Source organism: Oncorhynchus nerka, linkage group LG8 (genome assembly GCF_034236695.1).
Source record: "Oncorhynchus nerka isolate Pitt River linkage group LG8, Oner_Uvic_2.0, whole genome shotgun sequence".
In the NCBI taxonomy this organism is placed as follows: Eukaryota; Metazoa; Chordata; class Actinopteri; order Salmoniformes; family Salmonidae; genus Oncorhynchus; species Oncorhynchus nerka.
The window spans coordinates 12,332,130-12,346,267 of NC_088403.1; the positions used below are offsets into that span (position 1 = coordinate 12,332,130).

General features: G+C 44.3%; 1 protein-coding gene across 2 annotated transcripts in view; it reads right to left on the reverse strand.

Annotated features, from left to right (window-relative positions):
• LOC115121057 (calcium-independent phospholipase A2-gamma-like) overlaps window positions 1-14,138 on the reverse strand; it is a 54,855-nt gene that overhangs the window by 24,334 nt on the left and 16,383 nt on the right. For both annotated transcript variants that reach the window (XM_065021335.1, XM_065021336.1), the window contains exons 6-7: window positions 11,711-11,768; window positions 11,001-11,195 (exon numbers count right to left, since the gene is read on the reverse strand). In XM_065021335.1, the coding sequence (XP_064877407.1) occupies window positions 11,001-11,195; window positions 11,711-11,768 (253 nt within the window). The remainder of the gene's footprint in view (window positions 1-11,000; window positions 11,196-11,710; window positions 11,769-14,138) is intronic.

The following is a 14,138-nucleotide window of genomic DNA, read 5'->3' on the forward strand; positions in this document are numbered from 1 at the left end:
TACCTGTTAGTAGAGGTCGACCGATTAATCGGAATGGCCGATTTCAAGTTTACATAAAAATCGGAAATCGGTATTTTTGGGCGCCGACTTGCCGAATTTTTAAAATATATTTTTTTTACACCTTTATTTAACAAGACAAGTCAGTTAAGGACACATTCTTATTTTCAATGATGGCCTAGGAATGGTGGGTTAACTGCCTCGTTCAGGGGCAGAAAGACAGATTTTCATCTTGTCAGCTCGGGGAATCCAATCTTGCAACCTTACAGTTAACTGATTTTGATTTGATTTGATGAACTAGTCCAACGCAATAACGACCTGCCTCTCTCTCATTGCACTCCACAAGGAGACTGCCTGTTACGCAAATGCAGTAAGCCAAGGTAAGTTGCCAGCTAGCATTAAACTTATCTTATAAAAAACAATCAATCATAATCACTAGTTAACTACAGTAGGCAGAAGCAGGCACGTAAACATTCATTCAAACAGCACGTTTTGCCAGCAACTCTTCGTTGTGCGTCAAGCATTGCGCTCTTTATGACTTCAAGCATATCAACTCCCGAGATGAGGCTGGTGTAACTGAAATGAAATGGCTAGCTAGATAGCGTGCGCTAATAGCGTCTCAAACTTCACTCGCTCTGAGCCTTCTAGTAGTTGTTCCCCTTGCTCTGCATGGGTAACGCAACTTCGATGTGGTGGCTGTTGTCGTTGTGTTGCTGGTTCGAGCCCAGGAAGGAGCGAGGATAGGGACGGAAGCTATACTGTTACACTGGCAATACTAAAGTGCCTATAAGAACACCCAATAGTCAAAGGTTAATGAACTGCGTTCATCCACCTCTGGCCTGCTCGCCTCCCTACCACTGAGGAAGTACAGTTCCCGCTCAGCCCAGTCAAAACTGTTCGCTGCTCTGGCCCCCCAATGGTGGAACAAACTCCCTCACGACGCCAGGACAGCGGAGTCAATCACCACCTTCCGGAGACACCTGAAACCCCACCTCTTTAAGGAATACCTAGGATAGGATAAAGTAATCCCTCTCACCCCCCCCTCCCCCTGAAAAGATTTAGATGCACTACTGTTCCACTGGAGGTCATAAGGTGAATGCACCAATTTGTAAGTCGCTCTGGATAAGAGCGTCTGCTAAATGACTTAAATGTAAATGTAAATGTAAATACAAATGTTATAGAGGGAAATAGTCCTATAATTCCTATAATAACTACAACCTAAAACTTCTTACCTGGGAATATTGAAGACTCATGTTAAAAGGAACCACCAGCTTTCATATGTTCTCATGTTCTGAGCAAGGAACTGAAACGTTAGCTTTCTTACATTGCACTTTTACGTTCTTCTCCAACACTTTGTTTTTGCATTATTTAAACCAAATTGAACATGTTTCATTATCTACTTGAGGCTAAATTGATTTTATTGATGTATTATATTAAGTTAAAATAAGTGTTAATTCAGTATTGTTGTAATTGTCATTAAAAAATTATTACATCGGCCGATTAATCGGTATCGGCTTTTTTTGGTCCTCCAATAATCGGCATCGGCGTTAAAATCATAATCGGTCGACTTCTACTTGTTAGTATTATTCAAATAAACAATGCTAGAAATATGCTTGTCTATGTTCTTCATCACTGAGCCAACCGCTCCCCATATAATAGTCCTGGTAGTGAGTGTTGATCCAAAGGTCTCCACGCCACATTATTTCATTACGCCAGCTGGTTCTATTCCCTGACCCTTATGGTCACATAGCCTTAATGAGGGTCAAGCTTCCAATCACCATATACTATTTTCCAATCACAACAAGCCAACAAACCTTGGCCTATATCTGTGTTGGAGTCAAGAAGTAAACTAAAAAAAAACAATTAAATTCTCATGTTTTCTCATTTCTTTTCAACAAGGAAATTGGAATTTCAGTTTACTTATACAAAGAAAAAGGCAATGTCATAATTTCACAAGATAATTTGGCCATGAGCTTGGAATGAAATCCCCATTACAACAGCAGGTAATTTATCTAGCTATAAACAAACAAACCTGCTCATTTAAATCTCCATAACAGCAGGTCATTTAGCTATAACAAACAAACCCGCTCATTTAAATCCTCATAACAGCAGGTCATTTAGCTATAACAAACAAACCTGCTCATCTAAATCTCCATAACAGCAGGTCATTTAGCTAGCTATAACAAACAAACCTGCTCATTTAAATCCCCATAACAGCAGGTCATTTAGCTATAACAAACAAACCTGCTCATTTAAATCCCCATAACAGCAGGTCATTTATCTATAACAAACAAACCTGCTCATTTAAATCCCCATGACAGCAGGTCATTTAGCTAGCTATAACAAACAAACCTGCTCATTTAAATCCCCATAACAGCAGGTCATTTAGCTAGCTATAACAAACAAACCTGCTCATTTAAATCCTCATAACTGCAGGTCATTTAGCTAGCTATAACAAACAAACCTGCTCATCTAAATCCCCATAACAGCAGGTCATTTAGCTATAACAAACAAACCTGCTCATTTAAATCCCCATGACAGCAGGTCATTTAGCTAGCTATAACAAACAAACCTGCTCATTTAAATCCCCATAACAGCAGGTCATTTAGCTATAACAAACAAACCTGCTCATTTAAATCCCCATAACAGCAGGTCATTTAGCTAGCTATAACAAACAAACCTGCTCATTTAAATCCCCATAACAGCAGGTCATATAGCTAGCTATAACAAACAAACCTGCTCATTTAAATCCTCATAACAGCAGGTCATTTAGCTAGCTATAACAAACAAACCTGCTCATCTAAATCCCCATAACAGCAGGTCATTTAGCTATAACAAACAAACCTGCTCATTTAAATCCCCATGACAGCAGGTCATTTAGCTAGCTATAACAAACAAACCTGCTCATTTAAATCCCCATAACAGCAGGTCATTTAGCTATAACAAACAAACCTGCTCATTTAAATCCCCATAACAGCAGGTCATTTAGCTAGCTATAACAAACAAACCTGCTCATTTAAATCCCCATGACAGCAGGTCATTTAGCTAGCTATAACAAACAAACCTGCTCATTTAAATCCCCATAACAGCAGGTCATTTAGCTATAACAAACAAACCTGCTCATTTAAATCCCCATAACAGCAGGTCATTTAGCTATAACAAACAAACCTGCTCATTTAAATCCCCATAACAGCAGGTCATTTAGCTATAACAAACAAACCTGCTCATTTAAATCCCCATAACAGCAGGTCATTTTAGCTATAACAAACAAACCTGCTCATTTAAATCCCCATAACAGCAGGTCATTTAGCTAGCTATAACAAACAAACCTGCTCATTTAAATCCAACCTGAGAGTCCCTGACTGAGGCTCCTCAGCTTCTCTTCATGATATCCTAACACAACACTAGCACAAAATGGATGTACCGGCTCTAGTCTCATTGTTTAGCTGTGTCCAGATGGGCAGATGACCGGGACTGGGAGGGAGGACATGTTGCATTCAGCTGAGGCAGAAGAGATCACATTTTCTGTCCCATTTCCTCTTGAACACTGGGGAGGTCGAACTGGGAGCCACGCTCTGCTCATCTCCCCTCTAGACTCTGGGTGTCCCACAAATAGCACCCTATTCCCTATGTAGTGCACTACTATAGGGTTATGGTCAAAAGTACTGCACTATATAGAGAATAGGGTGGCATTTGGGACGTATCCTCTCTGTCAGTGTATTTATGATGGAACAACATTCATGCCAGTAAAACAAACACCAGTGAACTAAACTGCAGCACGTGGCCGAGCCAGACTAGCTACGTGTTTAAATATACCAGATCACTGTGTATTAGTTCACCATGACTCTACTATAGAACCAGTACTATACAACCCAGCCAGACTAGCTACGTGTTTAAATATACCAGATCACTGTGTATTAGTTCACCATGACTCTACTATAGAACCAGTACTATACAACCCAGCCAGACTAGCTACATGTTTAAATATACCAGATCACTGTGTATTAGTTCACCATGACTCTACTATAGAACCAGTACTATACAACCCAGCCAGACTAGCTACATGTTTAAATATACCAGATCACTGTGTATTAGTTCACCATGACTCTACTATAGAACCAGTACTATACAACCCAGCCAGACTAGCTACGTGTTTAAATATACCAGATCACTGTGTATTAGTTCACCATGACTCTACTATAGAACCAGTACTATACAACCCAGCCAGACTAGCTACATGTTTAAATATACCAGATCACTGTGTATTAGTTCACCATGACTCTACTATAGAACCAGTACTATACAACCCAGCCAGACTAGCTACATGTTTAAATATACCAGATCACTGTGTATTAGTTCACCATGACTCTACTATAGAACCAGTACTATACAACCCAGCCAGACTAGCTACGTGTTTAAATATACCAGATCACTGTGTATTAGTTCACCATGACTCTACTATAGAACCAGTACTATACAACCCAGCCAGACTAGCTACATGTTTAAATATACCAGATCACTGTGTATTAGTTCACCATGACTCTACTATAGAACCAGTACTATACAACCCAGCCAGACTAGCTACATGTTTAAATATACCAGATCACTGTGTATTAGTTCACCATGACTCTACTATAGAACCAGTACTATACAACCCAGCCAGACTAGCTACATGTTTAAATATACCAGATCACTGTGTATTAGTTCACCATGACTCTACTATAGAACCAGTACTATACAACCCAGCCAGACTAGCTACATGTTTAAATATACCAGATCACTGTGTATTAGTTCACCATGACTCTACTATAGAACCAGTACTATACAACCCAGCCAGACTAGCTACATGTTTAAATATACCAGATCACTGTGTATTAGTTCACCATGACTCTACTATAGAACCAGTACCTATACAACCCAGCCAGACTAGCTACGTGTTTAAATATACCAGATCACTGTGATTAGTTCACCATGACTCTACTATAGAACCAGTACTATACAACCCAGCCAGACTAGCTACATGTTTAAATATACCAGATCACTGTGTATTAGTTCACCATGACTCTACTATAGAACCACGGCCAGTACTATACAACCCAGCCAGACTAGCTACGGCCTGTTTAAATATACCAGATCACTGTGTATTAGTTCACCATGACTCTACTATAGAACCAGTACTATACAACCCAGCCAGACTAGCTACATGTTTAAATATACCAGATCACTGTGTATTAGTTCACCATGACTCTACTATAGAACCAGTACTATACAACCCAGCCAGACTAGCTACGTGTTTAAATATACCAGATCACTGTGTATTAGTTCACCATGACTCTACTATAGAACCAGTACTATACAACCCAGCCAGACTAGCTAGCCTGTTTAAATATAGCCAGATCACTGTGAATTAGTTCACCATGACTCTACTATAGAACCAGTACTATACAACCCAGCCAGACTAGCTACATGTTTAAATATACCAGATCACTGGTATTAGTTCACCATGACTCTACTATAGAACCAGTACTATACAACCCAGCCAGACTAGCTACATGTTTAAATATACCAGATCACTGTGTATTAGTTCACCATGACTCTACTATAGAACCAGTACTATACAACCCAGCCAGACTAGCTACATGTTTAAATATACCAGATCACTGTGTATTAGTTCACCATGACTCTACTATTGAACCAGTACTATACAACCGTAGCAGGTGGTGTGGTCAGCCCAACGCATTAACCGGGGGCTCACTGTCTGCCCTCCAGGACATCTACAGCACCCGGTGTCACATGAAGGACAAGAAGATCATCAAGGACCTCAGCCACCCGAGCCACGGCCTGTTCACCCCGCTAACATCTAGAAGATCATCAAGGACCTCAGCCACCCGAGCCACGGCCTGTTCACCCCGCTAACATCTAGAAGATCATCAAGGACCTCAGCCACCCGAGCCACGGCCTGTTCACCCCGCTAACATCTAGAAGATCATCAAGGACCACGGCCTGTTCACCCGCTAACATCTAGAAGATCATCAAGGACCTCTGCCACCCGAGCCACGGCCTGTTCACCCGCTAACATCTAGAAGATCATCAAGGACCTCTTCCACCCAAGCCACGGCCTGTTCACCCCGCTAACACCTAGAAGATCATCAAGGACCTCTGCCACCCGAGCCACGGCCTGTTCACCCGCTAACATCTAGAAGATCATCAAGGACCTCTGCCACCCGAGCCACGGCCTGTTCACCCCGCTAACATCTAGAAGATCATCAAGGACCTCTGCCACCCGATCCACGGCCTGTTCACCCCGCTAACACCTAGAAGATCATCAAGGACCTCCGCCACCCGAGCCACGGCCTGTTCACCCGCTAACATCTAGAAGATCATCAAGGACCTCTGCCACCCGAGCCACGGCCTGTTCACCCGCTAACATCTAGAAGATCCTCAAAGACCTCCATCCTTACAGAACACGGAACACTATTCTGATTCCAGATGATCCATCCTTACAGAACACGGAACACTATTCTGATTCCAGATGATCCATCCTTACAGAACACGGAACACTATTCTGATTCCAGATGATCCATCCTTACAGAACACGGAACACTATTCTGATTCCAGATGATCCATCCTTACAGAACACGGAACACTATTCTGATTCCAGATGATCCATCCTTACAGAACACGGAACACTCAATATGCTTTAACTTTTTCTCCATCTTCATTAGGAAGTTGTGTGGCAGTTTGGGGAAAAAACTATTTTTTTCTTGACTGATTACCATTTGATGGCTGTGGTACCAATTTGTCATATCATTTGAAAGGGCTGTTTCTCAGCTTTCAAAATATGTATCATGTTTTCATATTCGGTTTGACACCAGCAAATGTAGCTGGTTAATGCATGCAGAGGTCCTGGTCTGAGTACATCTCAGAGCAGTTAGCTGGTTAATGCATGCAGAGGTCCTGGTCTGAGTACATCTCAGAGCAGTTAGCTGGTTAATGCATGCAGAGGTCCTGGTCTGAGTACATCTCAGAGCAGTTAGCTGGTTAATGCATGCAGAGGTCCTGGTCTGAGTACATCTCAGAGCAGTTAGCTGGTTAATGCATGCAGAGGTCCTGGTCTGAGTACATCTCAGAGCAGTTAGCTGGTTAATGCATGCATAGGTCAATGTCTGAGTACATCTCAGAGCAGTTAGCTGGTTAATGCATGCAGAGGTCATGGTCTGAGTACATCTCAGAGCAGTTAGCTGGTTAATGCATGCAGAGGTCATGGTCTGAGTACATCTCAGAGCAGTTAGCTGGTTAATGCATGCAGAGGTCATGGTCTGAGTACATCTCAGAGCAGTTAGCTGGTTAATGCATGCAGAGGTCCTGGTCTGAGTACATCTCAGAGCAGTTAGCTGGTTAATGCATGCAGAGGTCATGGTCTGAGTACATCTCAGAGCAGTTAGCTGGTTAATGCATGCAGAGGTCCTGGTCTGAGTACATCTCAGAGCAGTTAGCTGGTTAATGCATGCAGAGGTCCTGGTCTGAGTACATCTCAGAGCAGTTAGCTGGTTAATGCATGCAGAGGTCCTGGTCTGAGTACATCTCAGAGCAGTTAGCTGGTTAATGCATGCATAGGTCATGGTCTGAGTACATCTCAGAGCAGTTAGCTGGTTAATGCATGCAGAGGTCATGGTCTGAGTACATCTCAGAGCAGTTAGCTGGTTAATGCATGCAGAGGTCATGGTCTGAGTACATCTCAGAGCAGTTAGCTGGTTAATGCATGCAGAGGTCATGGTCTGAGTACATCTCAGAGCAGTTAGCTGGTTAATGCATGCAGAGGTCATGGTCTGAGTACATCTCAGAGCAGTTAGCTGGTTAATGCATGCAGAGGTCATGGTCTGAGTACATCTCAGAGCAGTTAGCTGGTTAATGCATGCAGAGGTCCTGATCTGAGTACATCTCAGAGCAGTTAGCTGGTTAATGCATGCAGAGGTCCTGGTCTGAGTACATCTCAGAGCAGTTAGCTGGTTAATGCATGCAGAGGTCCTGGTCTGAGTACATCTCAGAGCAGTTAGCTGGTTAATGCATGCAGAGGTCCTGGTCTGAGTACATCTCAGAGCAGTTAGCTGGTTAATGCATGCAGAGGTCCTGGTCTGAGTACATCTCAGAGCAGTTAGCTGGTTAATGCATGCAGAGGTCCTGGTCTGAGTACATCTCAGAGCAGTTAGCTGGTTAATGCATGCAGAGGTCCTGGTCTGAGTACATCTCAGAGCAGTTAGCTGGTTAATGCATGCAGAGGTCATGGTCTGAGTACATCTCAGAGCAGTTAGCTGGTGTTCTAAAGCCTAGTGTTTCCATTCCCCTTTAAAACACTCATTTTTTTATGGACGGGCTGGTGGGCTGGCGGGCGTCTCCATCCGGACTGACTGAGAGCAGAGGGAGTTCAGCTGTCAACCGGTTTCTCAGCCAAGAGTTAAAGCTGCTACTTGCATGTTAATCCACACACACACACACACACACACAATACATGAAACAGAACATAAAGGGATTAGTGATAAGAGTCTATTGACTATGTAATAGCATATTAGTTAGGTCAGTCCACTGGGTATGTAACATTGTCAGAGAAGGGACAGAGAGCTAAAGGGACATTATGGATAATGAAAGCATTGTGTCATGAAATGAACTTCGCCTTATCAAAATGTTGAAGCAGGAAGTTCAATGATTAAAAGAAGGTTCATCCAAGATAACAGCAAAGTCTCGTGACAAGCTAAGGATTCAAATGATTACTGGCACATTAAAACGACCAAATATGTCCATTGATCAGTAGAGAAAACTCCAAAAACAACCCAGCTCTCTGAAGAGGCGAGTCAAGAGCTGTGGACTTTGAATACATCTCTAGTCTACACTCTCCTCTTTGGTCTGTTGTGAAGCTTTTGAAACAAGGGAAACGGGGCCAAAACACAGTGGCACACAGTATATAAAGGACGTCACCAAATCATCCATCTCTCTCCACACACACAGATCTCACTCCGACTAATCCTGTGGCGTGTGCGTGCGGTGCGTGTTTAAATATCAATAAATGATTGGAGTGTGTGTGGCAGGGCACTGTGCTCCTTTATGAATGGCTGATCAAAGGGACTGTGGGGCAGGCAGGCAGCGACCTCTCCTTTCAGACTCTGGGTAAAGGTTAAAGAGCGGCTGTCTAAGGGCTCTGCCCAGATGGAGGGAGGCCCAAACCCACTTGGTCGGGTAGATAGAATATTCACTGGTTGCCATGGAGATTTCTAAGGCTCTGAGAAGAGAGCTTGCTTTGCACTTAGCTCTGACTTCCTACTTCCTGAAACAAACCAACATCCAGGAAATAGCTTTTGATCTATGACGCAGGTGTACAGTCTACAACCAAACCAAACTAAAGCAGGTCAACGGAGTGGCATCCAGATTACACAGGTCAAATAGCATTTTGTTTACCTAGAAAATAGACAAACAAATAGGCTGTTGAGGTACAACCTGACAGAGGGTTGGCTATACATCAGATATTCTCTTTCATCAAGAGTCACTGTCCTGCCATTCCCCTACAGGCAGCAGCACCTACAGGAACCCTTCTCCATCACAGGGGGGCTCAGTCTTTGATATGCGTGTTTGAGGTGAGTGTGAGTGAGAGTTCTGTTCACAAACACAAACAGACCCCACAGAGCCCCAGGACAGCAACACAATTAGCCCCAACCACATCATGAGAAAACAAAAAGATAATTTTTTCCAATGTGTCAAGTTACAACAACAAAAAACAGAGCAAACTAGAATGCTATTTGTCCCTAAACAGAGAGAACACAGTGGCAGAATACCTGACCACTGTGACTGACTCAAACTTAAGGAAAGCTTTGACTATGTACAGACTCAGTGAGCATAGCCTTGCTATTGAGAAAGGCCGTCATAGGCAGACATGGATCTCAAGAGAAGACAATGTGCTCACTGCCCACAAAATGAGGTGGAAACTGAACTGCACTTCCTAACATCCTGTCCAATGTATGACCATATTAGAGACACATATTTCCCTCAGATTACACAGATCCACAAAGAATTCCAAAACAAACCCAATGTTGATAAACTCCCGTATCTACTGGGTGAAATACCACAGTGTGACATCACAGCAGCAAGATTATTATTATTATTTATTTTCCATTTTGTACTTTAACTATTTTCACATCGTTACAACACTGTATATAGACAAATGTCTTTATTATTTTGGAACTTTTGTGAGTGTAATGTTTACTGTTCATTTTTTATTGTTTATTTCACTTTGGTTTATTATCTACTTCACTTGCTTTGGCGATGTTAACATATGTTTCCCATGACAATGACGCCCCTCAAATTTGAATTGAATTGAAATGGAACAGAGAGAGAGAGGCTCTACATTTACTCTCTGCATCTCCAGCTGAGAGAACGGGCTAATTTAACACACAGAAACACACACTACGGCCCTACAGTTAATGGCCTCATGCCTCGGAGAGGACTATCAGGAAGTGTACTGAAAGTGTATTGATTTGCGAGAAGTGTTGTGTAAATGAGTGACAGTCAGGGAGAGATCATAGAGACAAAGAGAGAGGGGTAATAGAGAAAGAGAGAGGCTGAGGTAGACAGACAGACAGACAGACAGACAGACAGACAGACAGACAGACAGACAGACAGACAGACAGACAGACAGACAGACAGACAGACAGACAGACAGACAGACAGACAGACAGAGGTTGAGGTTGAGGTAGATAAACAGAGAGGGGCGGCAGGGTAGCCTAGTGGTTAGAGCGTTGGACTAGTAACCGAAAGGTTGCAAGTTCGAATCCCCGAGCTGACAATGTACAAATCTGTCGTTCTGCCCCTGAACAGGCAGTTAACCCACTGTTCCTAGGCCGTCATTGAAAATAAGAATTTGTTCTTAACTGACTTGCCTAGTAAAATAAAGGTTAAAAAAAAAAAAGAAGAGAGGCTGAGGTAGATAAACAGAGAGAGATAGATGAATTGGTTACCTGGTGCAGGTCTTTTCCCAGTGTATACTCCTGGAAGTACCCTGGGGCGGCGGAGGAGGCTCTGATGGCCTGCCACATCTTGTGTTTACAGTCTCCTATGTAGTGGGACCGGACCCCTGGTAGCATGCTGTAGTTCCTGAACACATAGGCCTTCAGAGGCAGACCCCTGTTCACTATGGTGCTCACTGCTGACACCTAGAGGAGGAACAGAGGCATGAACTAAATGAAGACATGTTCATGAGAGAAGAGATGGGTTGGTTGTTTAGCAACAAAACCAACGTGCACAACAGACGGGTTGGCTTAGATTGTTAACAACATGTAAAGTATATTTAGTCTCCAATGTTTATTGTGCAAATGTATTTATGTTTTCAATGAGCACTTGTTGTCTCTTAAATGCATCGTTACAGTTGTTGATTAGCTAGCTAGCAAATTTTAACCCCATTAACATTGACATGACATGAGTCAAAACAAGACATGGAGTCAAGAACAATGAGACTAAACGAGCAACCTAGGATTCCCAACATGGCAGCTTCTTGTCATTGTTGCTATGTGACCGTCCAGGATCATAACAATGCAGGCCATCCAGCCGTATCGATGCGTGCGTATCATTTTGGTGACTCGTCAGCCTACCCGTCGATATGGACTTGATTAAGTCTTTGTTCCCAGTGTAAGTGTATGGTTGGTAAAGTGATGTATAGATCAAACCTTACCTTTGGGCATTTTGGATCCCGGGCTGTCTCGACCATGAGGCCTTCTCCCATTCTCTCCCTGTTACACACAAAACATTCACCACTTCATTATCAAATCAGACTCAATTATACTGCAATTTACATGCTCCAAAATAAGAACAGGATTTTCATAGGTCAGACTACACTGTCAAGATATTTTACCACTGACAGGACAGTATCCTAGACGGAGCAGCAGGGTTCTGACATGACAGTATCCTAGACGGAGCAGCAGGGTACTGACATGACAGTATCCTAGACGGAGCAGCAGGGTACTGACATGACAGTATCCTAGACGGAGCAGCAGGGTACTGACATGACAGTATCCTAGACGGAGCAGCAGGGTACTGACATGACAGTATCCTAGACGGAGCAGCAGGGTACTGACATGACAGTATCCTAGACGGAGCAGCAGGGTACTGACATGACAGTATACTAGACGGAGCAGCAGGGTTCTGACATGACAGTATCCTAGACGGAGCAGCAGGGTTCTGACATGACAGTATCCTAGACGGAGCAGCAGGGTTCTGACATGACAGTATCCTAGACGGAGCAGCAGGGTACTGACATGACAGTATCCTAGACGGAGCAGCAGGGTTCTGACATGACAGTATCCTAGACGGAGCAGCAGGGTACTGACATGACAGTATCCTAGACGGAGCAGCAGGGTACTGACATGACAGTATCCTAGACGGAGCAGCAGGGTACTGACATGACAGTATCCTAGACGGAGCAGCAGGGTACTGACAGGACAGTATCCTAGACGGAGCAGCAGGGTACTGACATGACAGTATCCTAGACGGAGCAGCAGGGTACTGACATGACAGTATCCTAGACGGAGCAGCAGGGGGTACTGACAGGACAGTATCCTAGACGGAGCAGCAGGGTTCTGACATGACAGTATCCTAGACGGAGCAGCAGGGTACTGACATGACAGTATCCTAGTCGGAGCAGCAGGGTACTGACATGACAGTATCCTAGACGGAGCAGCAGGGTACTGACATGACAGTATCCTAGACGGAGCAGCAGGGTACTGACATGACAGTATCCTAGACGGAGCAGCAGGGTACTGACATGACAGTATACTAGACGGAGCAGCAGGGTACTGACATGACAGTATCCTAGACGGAGCAGCAGGGTACTGACATGACAGTATCCTAGACGGAGCAGCAGGGTACTGACATGACAGTATCCTAGACGGAGCAGCAGGGTACTGACATGACAGTATACTAGACGGAGCAGCAGGGTACTGACATGACAGTATCCTAGACGGAGCAGTAGGGTACTGACATGACAGTATCCTAGACGGAGCAGCAGGGTACTGACATGACAGTATCCTAGACGGAGCAGTAGGGTACTGACATGACAGTATCCTAGACGGAGCAGCAGGGTACTGACAGACCCTAGACGGAGCAGCAGGGTACTGACATTACAGTATCCTAGACGGAGCAGCAGGGTACTGACATTACAGTATCCTAGACGGAGCAGCAGGGTACTGACATGACAGTATCCTAGACGGAGCAGCAGGGTACAGACATGACAGTATCCTAGACGGAGCAGCAGGGTACAGACATGACAGTATCCTAGACGGAGCAGCAGGGTACCGACATTACAGTATCCTAGACGGAGCAGCAGGGTACCGACATGACAGTATCCTAGACGGAGCAGCAGGGTACTGACATGACAGTATCCTAGACGGAGCAGCAGGGTACTGACATGACAGTATCCTAGACGGAGCAGCAGGGTACTGACATGACAGTATCCTAGACGGAGCAGCAGGGTACCGACATTACAGTATCCTAGACGGAGCAGCAGGGTACTGACATGACAGTATCCTAGACGGAGCAGCAGGGTACTGACATTACAGTATCCTAGACGGAGCAGCAGGGTACTGACATGACAGTATCCTAGACGGAGCAGCAGGGTACTGACATTACAGTATACTAGACGGAGCAGCAGGGTACTGACAGACCCTAGACGGAGCAGTAGGGTACTGACATGACAGTATACTAGACGGAGCAGCAGGGTACTGACATGACAGTATACTAGACGGAGCAGCAGGGTACTGACATGACAGTATCCTAGACGGAGCAGCAGGGTTCTGACATGACAGTATCCTAGACGGAGCAGCAGGGTACCGACATGACAGTATCCTAGACGGAGCAGCAGGGTACTGACATGACAGTATCCTAGACGGAGCAGCAGGGTACTGACAGGACAGTATCCTAGACGGAGCAGCAGGGTTCTGACATGACAGTATACTAGACGGAGCAGCAGGGTTTACTGACAGGACAGTATCCTAGACGGAGCAGCAGGGTTCTGACATGACAGTATCCTAGACGGAGCAGCAGGGTACTGACATGACAGTATACTAGACGGAGCAGCAGGGTACTGACATGACAGTATACTAGAC